Source organism: Salmo salar, chromosome ssa05, assembly GCF_905237065.1.
Source record: "Salmo salar chromosome ssa05, Ssal_v3.1, whole genome shotgun sequence".
Taxonomy (NCBI): Eukaryota; Metazoa; Chordata; class Actinopteri; order Salmoniformes; family Salmonidae; genus Salmo; species Salmo salar.
Genome location: NC_059446.1, coordinates 6023953 through 6039597, shown reverse-complemented (window position 1 = coordinate 6039597; position 15645 = coordinate 6023953). Strand labels below are relative to the sequence as shown.

Below are 15645 nucleotides of genomic sequence, written 5' to 3'. Positions count from 1 at the left end.
TCACTTTTTTATAGTGGATTTTTCATCACCCATCTACACACAATACCCCATAATGACAGTGAAAAAATAATAATTTGATTTTAAAAAACTATACAGAATGATCTAATTTACATTATTATTCACACACCTGAGTCAATACTTTGTAGAAGCACCTTTGCAGGCGATTACAGCAGTGAGTATTTCTGGGTAAGTCTGTAAGACTTTTCCACACCTGGTTGTGCAACATTTGCTCATTTTATTATTTTCACATTTCTTAAAGCTCTGTCAAAATGGTTATTGATCATTGCTAGACAACCATTTTCAGGTCTTGCCATAGATTTTCAAGTAGATTTAAGTGAAAACTGTAACTCGGCCACTCAGGAACATTCATGGTCTTCTTGGTAAGCAACTCCATTCTAGATTTTGCCTTGTGTTTTAAGTTGTTGACATCTCCCAGTCTCCCACCAGACATCTCCCAGTGTCTGGTGGAAAGCAGACTGAACCAGGTTTTCCTCAAGGATTTTTGCCTGTGCTTAAATTCCTTTAAAAAAAAATCCTGATAAACTCCCCAGTCCTTAACGATTACAAGCATACCCATAACATGATGCAGCCACCACTATGCTTGAAAATATGGAGAGTGTTACTCAGTAATGTGTTGTATTGGATTTGCCCCAAACATAACACTTTGTATTCAGGACAAAACATTAATTGCAGTACTGCTTTAGTGTCTTGTTGCAAACAGGATGCATGTTTTGGAATATTTTTTATTCTGTACAGGCTTCCTTTTCACTCTGTCAATTTGGCTTTTATGGTGGAGTAACTACAATGTTGTTGAACCATCCTTAGTTTTCTCATATCACAACCATTAAAATCTGTAACCCATAAGCAATCATTTCTGATGAAAAAACACAAATATCAATTGATCGATTGATATAATAATATTTGTTTTGTGTTAGCTAGCAGTCTGAGAAGGTTGTGTGTGGTGAACATAAGGTTCTGTTTGGTGTTGAAACTGCTGCTACAAATAACAACGTGGCCAGTGACGACAAATCTAAATGTAATCTATTTTAAATTCAGGCTGTAACAAAACAAAATAAAATATGGGAAAAGTCAAGGAGTGTGAAGGCACTAGATAGGCAGGCAGGCAGGCAGGTCGGTCAGTAGAAAGTACATGTTAGATTGATTCACAAAAATAACTCGAGCTTCGTTTGATCTGAAAGCTCAGTAGCTCAGTTGGTAGAGCATGGTGTTTGCAACGCCAGGGTTGTGGGTTCGATTCCCACGGGGGGCCAGCACAGGAAAAAAATAAAAAATGTATGAAATGTATGCATTCACTACTGTAAGTCGCTCTGGATAAGAGCATCTGCTAAATGACTAAAATGTAATGTAAATGTCATAGCACTTGGCTACTTACCATGAATGAACACGTAGGATTGGTATTGATCTAGATGGGAAATAAGTAACCACTTGTTTTATAAAAGCCTGAAACATCCATTACTGAGAACTAAACATGTTCTCTAAGCATCTTGAAAACAATTGACATCGTTCAGAGAAGTTATGTCAGGTTCAACGTTGACAATGGAGTCTGAGGGACAGAGACAAACTGGGCCTCATAGCCAGCTGTCACCCCCAGTGGCTATTACCTCCACTACTCTGTCCATTAACTCCTGGCTGGCCATCCTACAGAAGAGGAGAGAGTGCTCCTGGCTGGCCATCCTACAGGAGAGGAGAGAGTGCTCCTGGCTGGCCATCCTACAGAAGAGGAGAGAGTGCTCCTGGCTGGCCATCCTACAGAACAGGAGAGAGGAGAGAGTGCTCCTGGCTGGCCATCCTACAGAAGAGGAGAGAGGAGAGAGTGCTCCTGGCTGGCCATCCTACAGGAGAGGAGAGAGTGCTCCTGGCTGGCCATCCTACAGAAGAGGAGAAAGTGCTCCTGGCTGGCCATCCTACAGAAGAGGAGAGAGAGCTCCTGGCTGGCCATCCTACAGGAGAGGAGAGAGTGCTCCTGGCTGGCCATCCTACAGGAGAGGAGAGAGAATAGATAGCTCCTGGCTGGCCATCCTACAGAAGAGGAGAGAGTGCTCCTGGCTGGCCATCCTACAGAACAGGAGAGAGTGCTCCTGGCTGGCCATCCTACAGGAGAGGAGAGAGAATAGATAGCTCCTGGCTGGCCATCCTACAGGAGAGGAGAGAGAATAGATAGCTCCTGGCTGGCCATCCTACAGAAGAGTAGAGAGAATAGATAGCTCCTGGCTGGCCATCCTACAGAAGAGGAGAGAGAATAGATAGCTCCTGGCTGGCCATCCTACAGAAGAGTAGAGAGAATAGATAGCTCCTGGCTGGCCATCCTACAGAAGAGGAGAGAGAATAGATAGCTCCTGGCTGGCCATCCTACAGAAGAGGAGAGAGTGCTCCTGGCTGGCCATCCTACAGAACAGGAGAGAGTTCTCCTGGCTGGCCATCCTACAGAAGAGGAGAGAGAGCTCCTGGCTGGCCATCCGACAGAAGAAAAGAGAGAAGAGCGAGAGCTCCTGGCTGCACATCCTACAGAAGAGGAGAGACGAGAGAGTGCTCCTGGTTGGCCATCCTACAGAAGAGGAGAGAGGAGAGAGAGCTCCTGGTTGGCCATCCTACAGGAGAGGAGAGAGAGCTCCTGGCTGGCCATCCTACAGAAGAGGAGAGAGGAGAGAGTTCTCCTGGCAGGCCATCCTACAGAAGAGGAGAGAGGAGAGAGAGCTCCTGGTTGGACATCCTACAGAAGAGGAGAGGTAGCTCCTGGTAGGCCATCCTGCAGAAGAGGAGAGGTAGCTCCTGGTAGGCCATCCTGCAGAAGAGGAGAGAGAGCTCCTGGCTGGCCATCCTACAGAAGAGGAGAGAGGAGAGAGCTCCAGGTTGGACATCCTACAGAAGAGGAGAGGTAGCTCCTGGTAGGCCATCCTGCAGAAGAGGAGAGGTAGCTCCTGGCTGGCCATCCGACAGAAGAGGAGAGAGCTCCAGGTTGGACATCCTACAGAAGAGGAGAGGTAGCTCCTGGTAGGCCATCCTACAGAAGAGGAGAGGTAGCTCCTGGTAGGCCATCCTGCAGAAGAGGAGAGGTAGCTCCTGGTTGGCCATCCTACAGAAGAGGAGAGGTAGCTCCTGGTTGGACATCCTGCAGAAGAGGAGAGGTAGCTCCTGGTAGGCCATCCTGCAGAAGAGGAGAGGTAGCTCCTGGTTGGACATCCTGCAGAAGAGGAGAGGTAGCTCCTGGTTGGCCATCCTACAGAAGAGGAGAGAGAGCTCCTGGCTGGCCATCCTACAGAAGAGGAGAGGTAGCTCCTGGTAGGCCATCCTACAGAAGAGGAGAGGTAGCTCCTGGTTGGACATCCTGCAGAAGAGGAGAGAGAGCTCCTGGCTGGCCATCCTACAGAAGAGGAGAGAGGAGAGAGCTCCAGGTTGGACATCCTACTGAAGAGGAGAGGTAGCTCCTGGTTGGCCATCCTACAGAAGAGGAGAGAGAAGAGCGAGAGCTCCTGGCTGCACATCCTACAGAAGAGGAGAGACAGAAGTAATAGCTCATAGCTGGGTCTACAGTACTCCAGAGCTGATGTGGCTCTGCTGTTTCCTCAGTGTTTACAGTGAATGAATGATATAATGAAACACAAGAGGCCTGGGGCATCTCAACGCTGCTCCTAGCCAGTCAGGAGAGAGAATACATAGTTCCTGGCTGACCATCATACAGTAGAGGAGAGAGAGAAGACATAAAGCATCTCAACGCTGCTCCGAGTCAATCCCTCAGTCAGGCCTGAGGCGTCTCACTGCTGCTCTGAGACAGTCAGCCAGCCAGCCAGCCAGTCAGGCTACAAAGGTACCTATTTCCGGAACAGTACAGTATTATAGATATGCTCTTTTAGTTTACGGATATCTCTAGAACAGCACTGAAATATACGTATGTCCTATTTTCTCACATGTTCAAATGTTCTCTCTCTTGTGTTCTAGTTCTCAGTGTTCCTGGGTTTGATCTTCTTCTTGGAGCTGACAGCAGGCATCCTGGCCTTTGTGTTTAAAGACTGGATCAAAGACCAGCTCAACTTCTTCATCAACAACAACGTCAAGGCTTACCGCGACGACATCGACCTGCAGAACCTCATAGACTTCACACAGGAATATGTGAGTAGTACTAGATGTTATATAGTTAACACAGGGATGTGTCAGTAGTACTAGATGTTATAGAGTTAACAGGAATACAGTCGGAAGTTTACATACACTTAGGTTGGAGTCATTAAAACAAATTTTTCAACCACTCCACAAATTTCTTGTTAACAAACTATAGTTATGGCAAGTCGGTTAGGACATATACTTTGTGCATTACACAAGTCATTTTTCCAACAATTGTTTACAGACAGATTATTTCACTTATAACTCACTGTATCACAATTCCAATGGGTCAGAAGTTTACATACACTAAGTTGACTGTGGCTTTAAACATCTTGTAAAATTCCAGCAAACGATGTCATGGCTTTAGAAGCTTCTGATAGGCTAATTGAGTCAATTGGAGGTGTACCTGTGGATGTATTTCAAGGCCTACCTTCAAACTCAGTGCATCTTTGCTTGGCATCATGGGAAAATCAAAAGAAATCAAAAGATATCTACAGTAAAACGAGTCCTATATCGACATAACCTGAAAGGCCGCTCAGCAAGGAAGAAGCCACTGCTCCAAAACCGCCATCAAAAATTACGTGGATATATTGAAGCAACATCTCAAGACATCAGTCAGGAAGTTAAAGCTTGGTTTCAAATGGGTCTTCCAAATGAACAATGACCCCAAGCATACTTCCAAAGTTGTGGCAAAATGGCTTAAGGACAACAAGGTCAAGGTATTGGAGTGGCCATCACAAAGCCCTGACCTCAATCCTATAGAAAATGTGTGGGTAGAACTGAAAAAGCGAGTGCAAGCAAGAAGGCCTACAAACCTGACTCAGTTACACCAGCTCTGTCAGGAGGAATGGGCCAAAATTCACCCAACTTATTGTGGGAAGCTTGTGGAAGGCTACCTGAAATGTTTGACCCAAGTTAAACAATTTAAAGGCAATGCTACCAAATACTAATCGAGTGTATGTAAACTTCTGACCCACTGGGAATGTGATGAAAGAAATAAAAGCTGAAATGAATCATTCTCTCTACTATTATTCTGACATTTCACATTCTTAATTTTTTTTTACTAGGATTAAATGTCAGGAATTGTGAAAAACTGAGTTTTTAAATGTATTTGGCTAAGCTGTATGTAAACTTCAGACTTCAACTGTATGTGAGTAGTAGAAAAGTGTCCCTGGAGCATTTGAGGGGTTAAGCGCCTTGCTCAAGGACCCAGTGTCATTACATAGCTGCATCTGACCCTAGATCTGTAGTTCGGACCAACCTCCAATGCTAAAGGTACATGTATTGTACCTTTAGCTGCACTGTACAGGCGTCTTAACCCTGATTAGATAACTGTACAAAATGCTGAAGCCAACCAGAGCCAGCCTCTTTATCATAGCAGACTTGGTTGTAGTAACACTTTATAAAGGCTCATAGGTGGTTATAACATGTAACAAAGCCTTATACCTGTCTGTGTGTGTGTGTTTTAGTGGTCGTGCTGTGGAGCCCACGGTCCTAATGACTGGAACCTGAATATCTACTTCAACTGCACTGAGTTTAACCCCAGTAGAGAGCGTTGTGGCGTCCCCTTCTCCTGCTGCGTCAAAGATCCTGCCGTAAGATACCTTACTGGGCTATAGAACTACATTATAAACCTCAGACTTAATTCAGTTTATTAACACATGAACATATTCACTTTCTTCTATTCTCATGATTGTTTTGCTTTCATTCGTTTCAGGAAGATGTCCTTAACACACAGTGTGGCTACGACGTGAGACTTCAAGGGGTTGGTTTTTCTCTTGTGTTTTGCTATCAGACCCAATCAGTCTTTAAAACCATGCTGGTCGTTATCCAGAGAGAGAGAGACGGCTGATATTTCAACCTTTCCTCTGAACATCTAGCCAGCCATGGTAGTTAGGGGTTTAGTAGCTAGCTAGCATTCAGGCTCCTCTCCTCTGTCCTCCTCTCTTCCTAGTTAGCTAGTGTTCAGGCTCCTCTCCTCTGTCCTCCTCTCTTCCTAGCTAGCTAGTGTTCAGGCTCCTCTCCTCTGTCCTCCTCTCTTCCTAGTTAGCTAGTGTTCAGGCTCCTCTCCTCTGTCCTCCTCTCTTCCTAGCTAGCTAGCGTTCAGGCTCCTCTCCTTTGTCCTCCTCTCTTCCTAGCTAGCTAGTGTTCAGGCTCCTCTCCTCTGTCCTCTTCCTAGCTAGCTAGTGTTCAGACTCCTCTCCTCTGTCCTCCTCTCTTCCTTAATAACAGTGTGTTTCTCTAAAAGTGCTGATTAGACTCCAGTTATAGCCCTGGGAAGCATCACAGCACTACACTCTATAATTGGGGATTAAGTGGGTTATGCCTCCCTATGCTGTGTGTGTGTGTGTGTGTGTGTGTGTGTGTGTGTGTGTGTGTGTGTGTGTGTGTGTGTGTGTGTGTGTGTGTGTGTGTGTGTGTGTGTGTGTGTGTGTGTGTGTGTGTGTGTGTGTACTCGCAATACAGATCTCAACCAGAGCATTGTTGCTATGCATACTGTTATGTTGTGAAGCCCCAAATGACTGTATGTGCTGAAATGTTGTTAGCGTTCCCTACTGTATACTGTTAGCTTTCCCTACTGTATACAGTTAGCTTTCCCTACTGTATACTGTTAGCGTTCCCTACTGTATACTGTTAGCTTTCCCTACTGTATACAGTTAGCTTTCCCTACTGTATACTGTTAGCGTTCCCTACTGTATACTGTTAGCGTTCCCTACTGTATACAGTTAGCATTCCCTACTGTATACAGTTAGCGTTCCCTACTGTATACAGTTAGCGTTCCCTACTGTATACAGTTAGCGTTCCCTACTGTATACAGTTAGCTTTCCCTACTGTATACTGTTAGCGTTCCCTACTGTATACTGTTAGCGTTTCCCTACTGTATACTGTTAGCGTTCCCTACTGTATACAGTTAGCGTTCCCTACTGTATACAGTTAGCGTTCCCTACTGTATACAGTTAGCGTTCCCTACTGTATACTGTTAGCGTTCCCTACTGTACTGTTAGCTTACCCTACTGTATACTGTTAGCTTACCCTACTGTATACTGTTAGCGTTCCCTACTGTATACTGTTAGCTCTCCCTACTGTATACTGTTAGCGTTCCCTACTGTATACTGTTAACTTTCCCTACTGTATACTGTTAGCTCTCCCTACTGTATACTGTTAGCGTTCCCTACTGTATACTGTTAACTTTCCCTACTGTATACTGTTAGCGTTCCCTACTGTATACTGTTAGCGTTCCCTACTGTATACTGTTAGCTTTCCCTACTGTATACTGTTAGCTTTCCCTACTGTATACTGTTAGCAATCCCTACTGTGTACAGTTAGCGTTCCCTACTGTATACAGTTAGCTTTCCCTACTGTATCCGGTTAGCTTTCCCTACTGTATACTGTTAGCAATCCCTACTGTATACTGTTAGCAATCCCTACTGTATACAGTTAGCTTTCCCTACTGTATACAGTTAGCTTCCCCTACTGTATACAGTTAGCTTTCCCTACTGTATACTGTTAGCAATCCCTACTGTATACTGTTAGCGTTCCCTACTGTATACTGTTAGCAATCCCTACTGTATACTGTTAGCAATCCCTACTGTATACAGTTAGCTTTCCCTGCTGTATACAGTTAGCTTTCCCTACTGTATACAGTTAGCTTTCCCTACTGTATACTGTTAGCAATCCCTACTGTGTACAGTTAGCTTTCCCTACTGTATACAGCCTTGTAGTCTTTGCCTTGAAAAATGTATTGAAACAAGCCATTTAATGTACACAATTCCTGTGGAGTTTGTTTGGGGTGGGGTGGGGGGGGATAGAGAGACTAGTCTGTGGTGACCTAAATGTCAGAACCAGACAAGAACCTGACACCCTCAGCACACAGGGGGACAAACACCTACTTGGGGTGACAGCATTCCCTCCCCCATATCACCCCCTAGGCACAACTACGAAAACATAACCAACACAAACCCCTGTCGCACGCTGGATATGTACATAGTCAATGGTAGGCTTCGAGGGGACACCTATTGTAGTTACACCTATAGCTCATATCTAGGCAGTAGTACTGTAGACTACTTTATCACTGACCTCAACCCAGAGTCTCTCAGAGCGTTCACAGTCAGCCCACTGACACCCTAAACATCAGCGCCACAGGTAACTTCCACAAAGCTGTGAACGATCTGAGAGACAAGGCAAGAAGGGCCTTCTATGCCATCAAAATGAACATAAAATTTGACATATCAATTAGGATCTGGCTAAAGATACTTGAATCAGTTATAGAACCCATTGCCCTTTATGGTTGTGAGGTCTGGGGTCCGCTCACCAACCAAGAATTGACAAAACGGGACAAACACCAAATTGAGACTCTGCATACAGAATTATGCAAAATATCCTCTATGTACAACGTTAAACACCAAATAATGCATGCAGAGCAGAATTAGGCCGATACCTGCTAATTATCAAAATCCGGAAAAGAGCCGTTAAATTCTACAACTATCTGAAAGGAAGCGAATCCCAAAACTTCCATAACAAAGCCATCACAGAGAGATGAACCTGAAGAAGAGTTCCCTAAGCAAGCTGGTCCTGGGGCTCTGTTCACAAACAAAGAGAGAGAATAGCAGAGAGTGAGAGAGGGAGAGAATAGCAGAGAGAGGGAGAGAATAGCAGAGAGTGAGAGAGGGAGAGAATAGCAGAGAGTGAGAGGATAGGAGCGCTTTAACAAAGACGAGACAAACTGAAATGGCTCTAGGGGAAGTTCAGTCACCATCTGAAACATTTCATTGAACGCCCAGGGATTCTATTTTCTCCCGTTGGTGGAGAGTCGTTTTACAGGTTTTAGCTTTGGACCGAAGGAATCCTTGGTGGAGTGTCTCTGTAGAGAGACAAAGACGAGCTTTGTGGGAGAGAGCCTTTTTGTTGCTGGGGCTCAACAGGACCTGTGCTTCACTAGATTTATATGGGAAAAGAATAAAAGACGAGCTTGACAAAACATTCACACAGCTTCATCCACATTATACACTCACAGCTTCATCCACATTATACACACACAGCTTCATCCACATTATACACACACAGCTTCATCCACATTATACACTCACAGCTTCATCCACATTATACACTCACAGCTTCATCCACATTATACACTCACAGCTTCATCCACATTATACACACACAGCTTCATCCACATTATACACACACAGCTTCATCCACATTATACACACACAGCTTCATCCACATTATACACACACAGCTTCATCCACATTATACACACACAGCTTCTTCCACAGTATACACACACACACAGCTTCACCCACTGACTGTTACTTTTGATTTTGACCCCCCCTCTTTGTTCAGGGACACATTATTCCATTTCTATTAGTCACATGTCTGTCGGAACTTGTTCAGTTTATGTCTCCGTTGTTGAATCTTGTTATGTTCATACAAATATTTACACATGTTAAGTTTACTGAAAATAACCACAGTTGACAGTGAGAGGACGTTTCTTTTTTTCGTTGCTGAGTTTATATATTAATATTTCTGGTATTTCCTAGATATGGGGAAAAACACTTCAAAAACAAGCTACATATGGGCAGAACCAAAACAAGTTATCTAATGATCTTGTTGTTCAAAGTGTTTTATTGTTTCCTGTACTTGTCTTATATTATCTCCAATATATCGTAAAATTAGGATTAATAATATCCCTAAATACTTTTTTAATTCTATGTGCTGTGCAATTTGTTAGAATTTTTGCATCGCAACACTGAAGTGTAAGGGGCCTCCAATTTTTTTAATGGACTGGATCTTTATATTTACCACCTGTTTTCTGTTTCAGTAATAATGGTTGCCAGCGATTTAGACATTAATGGCTGTGTGTTGTGTTATTTTGAGGGGACAGCAAATTTACACTGTTATACAAGCTGTACACTCACTACTTTACATTGTAGCAAAGTGTCATTTCTTCAGTGTTGTCACATGAAAAGATATATTCAAATATTTACAAAAATGTGAGGGGTGTACTCACTTTTGTGAGATACTGTATGCACCAACCCCCCCTCCTCTGATATGCACCAATCCCCCCTCTGATATGCACCAATCCCCTCCTCTGTTATGCACCCATCCCCCCTCTGATATGCACCAATCCCCCCTCTGATATGCACCAATCCCCCTCTAATATGCACCAATCCCCTCCTCTGTTATGCACCAATCCCCCCCTCTGTTATGCACCAATCCCCCCCTCTGTTATGCACCAATCCCCCCCTCTGATATGCACCAATCCCCCCTCTGATATGCACCAACCCCCCCTCTCCAAGACTATCACAGCCCTAATAGAGACACAAAGTTTATTGCTGCTCTCATGACCTCCTATGAAGTGTTGTACACTTGGCATAATGTTAATACTACACTATCTATGCCAGAGGGGACACAGTGAATTCATCCCAAATGGCAGTGTCATTTGGGAATCAAATAGTATATATATCTTTTTTTTTTATCCTTCATTTTTCTGTGAGTCATAGTCTAATGGACAGTGGTTTGGTTTGGCTAACTCAGTGTTAAAAAGTTTTTTTTCAAACTGTTGGTTGGGAGAAACACTGTATTTAAAACATCTCCCATTTCCTTCTCCCAGGAGTTGGACCAGCAGAAGTACATCCACACTAAGGGTTGTGTGGGCCAGTTTGAGAGGTGGCTTCAGGACAACCTGATCATTGTAGCCGGGGTCTTTGTGGGCATTGCACTTTTACAGGTAAGGAGAACTTCCAAAGACATTTATTTAACAAATGTATATTTAAAGAATCAGCTTTGTGTGAATCAGATAAATTATGTCTGCATTTGCTGTCATCATCATGACAGGAAGTCAGGGTTTCTGCTAGCTGACCATTACCGGCTTTTGGCATATACCCCAAAAATGTAATCCCATAAATAAAACGGTTGCCGGGCCAAAATGACCAGGAGAAAAAAAATCTCATTGCAAAATTATACTTTTTATGAATTGATGGAAATACATTTGACCGTCATGCTTATTGGTCTATAGGTTAATTAGCATAATATAGTGTAATCAAACTGGTCTGTGTGTATTTTCGTTAGTCATCATGTGTCTTATTTATCCTACACGTCTATTACATGCGCACAGCATATAGAAGAGCCTATTTCGAGCGGGATTTCTTACAATGGGGAAGCTTACAATTTATCCTGCCATTTTTTACCATTCTGCTTGCCAGTTATGATATTCATATGCGTATTTTCATGGAACAGTTTTATTTCAATAACGTTTTTTTGTTTCTATCACGCGATTAATAAAAAAAAAATCTGAATTAAAATGATAAAAATCGGGAAAAGTTATAATTCAACTAATGTGAGGTCATCAGTCTTTGCCATATAAACACATTGATACACTGTGATCCAGTGGCAGCTAAAGAAATTAGCTCATGGAACTCATAGCCTATAGGCCAATGCAGCAGTAGGCCTATAACTTCCATTGTTCTTTCCAGGAGCCCTGTTTAAAGTGGTGTTTTCCCACAGAGTTGCATTTTGGCGAATGTTTGAAAATGACGTTTTATTGGCTGCTTTATTACATGAGTTGCATGTTCTGTTAAGATCATTACCATAATGTAAATGTTCTGTTTCATATCATTACCATATTGTAAATGTGATTTCTGTCATTATGAGCACCGTGGTGGACGCCCTAATTGGTTATCCACCCACTGCATATGGGTCCGGTAAATTTCTCAAATGGCTGTTAAATCAAAATCTTCCCGGTTACGGTTTGCCCCGACATTTTCCTAAAGGAAACCCTGCTGGGAGTGTCCATTTAGTTTGAGACTGCCATCTGCTGGCGAGAATCATGATTACTTCCTTTTCTCTGTGTGTCGCTCTAAATCAGAGAACCTATGCTATAAATGTCAGCTATGTGTCAGAGGCTGGCAGAGAGGAAATGGAATTTAGCTAACCTGTGATGTCATTTCCTGTTTAGATATTTGGGATCTGCCTGGCTCAGAACCTGGTGAGTGACGTCAAGGCCGTGAAGGCCAACTGGTGACCCCAGGACCTTGGTGGGGGGGGGCGTACTCTGACCTTTGACCCCCAACATCCAGCTCACCTCCCGCTGAACCGCTGAGAGATGGAAACACAAACAGCTGTTTACCTCTGGTCCTGCCGGGCTGAGAGTTGGAAACACAAACAGCTGTTTACCTCTGGTCCTGCCGGGCTGAGAGTTGGAAACACAAACAGCTGTTTATCTCTGGTCCTGCCGGGCTGAGAGTTGGAAACACAAACAGCTGTTTACCTCTGGTCCTGCCGGGCTGAGAGGTGGAAACACAAACAGCTGTTTACCTCTGGTCCTGCCGGGCTGAGAGGTGGAAACACAAACAGCTGTTTACCTCTGGACCTGCCGGGCTCGGGAGCTACCACACAAAACATTGTTTACTGTCCCACACACACACACACACACACACACACACACACACACACACACACACACACACACACACAACACCGTTTATTACCACTCTGGTCTGGGGACTTACACACACAAGTACATATGGACACACAGGGGACTCATGCGGATGTCTAGCTCAACTGATCTGACTTGAGAAACTGGACTCTCTGTTGTTTACACTTTAATTCCACTGGGTGTGTTTACCTGCTCCAGGAAGATGCACCCATTGGCTGGGGAGATGAATAGAAAGACAAATAAACAGATAGAGGACCTGGGTAAAAGCTTTTATTTTTTAACATTTTTATTTCATCTTTATTTAACCAGGTCGGCTAGTTGAGAACAAGTTCTCATTTACAACTGCGACCTGGCCAAGATAAAGCACAGCAATTCGACACATACAACAACACAGAGTAACACATGGAATAAACAAAACATACAGTCAATAAAACAGTAGAACAAAATAAAACAAAAAGTCTATATACAGTGAGTGCAAATGAGGTAAGTTAAGACAATAAATAGGCCATGGTGGCGAAGTAATTACAATATAGCAATTAAACATGGGAATGGTAGATGTGCAGAAGATGAATGTGCAAGTAGAGATACTGGGGTGCAAAGGAGCAAGACAAATAAATAAATACAGTATGAGGATGAGGTAGTTGGATGGGCTGTTTACAGATGGCCTATGTACAGGTGCAGTGATCTGTGAGCTGCTCTGACAGCTGGTGCTTAAAGCTAGTGAGGGAGATATGAGTCTCCAGCTTCAGGGATTTTTGCAGTTCGTTCCAGTCATTGGCAGCAGAGAACTGGAAGGAAAGATGACCGAAGGAGGAATTGGCTTTGGGGGTGACCAGAGAGATATACCTGCTGGAGCGCGTGCTACAGGTGGGTGCTGCTATGGTGACCAGTGAGCTGAGATAAGGGGGGACTTTACCTAGCAGGGTCTTGTAGATGACCTGGAGCCAGTGGGTTTGGTGACGAGTATGAAGCGAGGACCAGCCAAAGAGTGCATACAGGTCGCAATGGTGGGTAGTATATGGGGCTTTGGTGACAAAACGGATGGCACTGTGATAGACTGCATCCAGTCTTCTCAAAGCTGAGAAGAGGATGAGAGGAGAGATATATATATATATATACAACTCTCTTATTTTATTCAGTCACATACAGTATCAGTCTATTTCACCTGGTGTCACTTCAACCCTACTACCACTAGGATTTCAAATCACCCCTTCAGAAAGGCCTTCCAGAGCTGCTTGTTAGATACCTACTATCCCACGCAGAGTGGGCTGCTGACTGACCTACTGGCTGGCTGACAGGGTGGCGTTTTTTCCATTATTCTATGACCACTGAAAGACATAAAGCGCACTTCCTGTTAGCGCAAAGTAAGGAAATGGGAGTATTCCATTTCACGTTCAGAAAATTCAGGTTAGCAAGGCCTTGCTACGGATGCATGTCTTTAACCGCCTGTTTTTGAACGGCATGTTCAAACATATATATATATATATATATATGAATTTATTTTCAGTCTGTCTGTCGACGTTTTGAGTTTAATCAAACAGCAGACAGACAGACAGACAAATATGGAGAGATTATGTTTCTCTCCCAGCGTTCTTGAAGCTTTGGACCTTTTACTTGATCTAAACTTTAACCTTATACTGATGTTAAATCTCTGTTATGCTGAGGTTGAATCTCTGTTATACGGAGGTTGGTTTGATGCGTTTATTCCGTTTGATGCGTTTATTCCGTTTGATGCGTTTATTCCGTTTGATGCGTTTATTCTGTTTGATGCGTTTATTCCGTTTGATGCGTTTATTCTGTTTGATGCGTTTATTCCGTTTGATGCGTTTATTCTGTCTCTTCTGGAATCCCACCTTTTGGAAGCTTGAATTACATTACACCCCTGTTGTTATTCTTATGTCTCATCAACAAAAACTAAAAAAAATCTCCTTGTGTTTGTTGTCTGTCTTCGTTGGACTGGTTTTTCATTTGTTTATATGAAATAACAAATACTTGTTAATATCTTTATATTGAAATATTAACACATTTTCTCAATATGACATGAATGCTACTTTATCATTTTTGCTTCTTAGAGGATTTCTATTAGTAAGTAGAGTTTCCGGGTACATTTCCCATGTTTCCCATGAATCCTGGTTGTAGGATACTGTATTTCCTGACTATTCCTTCCTGATTCTGGGAATCTTCCAACTGGGATTTCTGGGAAAGTTAACAGAATGTTTCATTCCCTGTTAGTACAGTACGTTATCAGTAACCATGGTGACATGTAAATTGTTATTATTCTGATTTTTATTATTACATTTTCAATACAGAGTTTACACTGTGCATCCCAGTACATTTTTCAATACAGAGTTTACACTGTGCATCCCAGTACATTTTCAATACAGAGTTTACACTGTGCATCCCAGTACATTTTTCATACAGAGTTTACACTGTGCATCCCAGTACATTTTCAATACAGAGTTTACACTGTGCATCCCAGTACATTTTTCATACAGAGTTTACACTGTGCATCCCAGTACATTTTTCAGCACATTATCAGATTTGTAGCAGTATATGTTTTACATTGAATTCATTGTATTTACTGGGATTTGTCTGGCGTGAAGACATTCCCTGCAGCGTCCGTCTTCGTCCCAGTAGCCACCCAAAATGTCAGCTCTTTCTACCCATTTATAGCCTCCTCTTTGTGGTAGCCTTCGGGAGTGGTCAGGGTCCCCTAGCTACACCCTACCAAGGTCTCGCTCTTCCTGTGGTATATACAAGGCCTATATGTAGGAGCCTGTAACTCCTCTTTTTGGGATTCTCCCTAGTTGGTTGATTGTTGTAATAACAGGCTTGATTCTGTGTCATTTACGTCCCTGCTTGTCAGACAAACTCCATGTCCCACTCTTATATGCTGCAGTCCAGCAGCATGGGCCCTGGGTGTTTTTAAGGAACACTACTGTCGTTCTTCAAGTAGCCTCGAACGATGGTTGGCCTGAATATGACAACCATCAGGGTATCGCCTTGATAATGACAACCAGACTATAGCTAACGGCTATTTCTTTACCAATCAGTTCCTCGATGGTTTGCCTGAATATGACAACTGTCAATTA

At 43.3% G+C, this 15645-nt stretch overlaps 1 protein-coding gene across 1 annotated transcript in view; it reads left to right on the top strand.

The window, feature by feature from the left end:
* LOC106604155 (tetraspanin-17) overlaps positions 1-12774 on the top strand; it is a 42373-nt gene extending 29599 nt beyond the window's left edge. The window contains exons 4-8 of the mRNA XM_014198571.2: positions 3958-4128; positions 5586-5711; positions 5834-5881; positions 10730-10846; positions 12074-12774. Coding sequence (XP_014054046.1) covers positions 3958-4128; positions 5586-5711; positions 5834-5881; positions 10730-10846; positions 12074-12139 — 528 coding nt within the window. The 3' untranslated portion in view covers positions 12140-12774. The remainder of the gene's footprint in view (positions 1-3957; positions 4129-5585; positions 5712-5833; positions 5882-10729; positions 10847-12073) is intronic.
* Positions 12775-15645: the final 2871 nt, after the last annotated feature.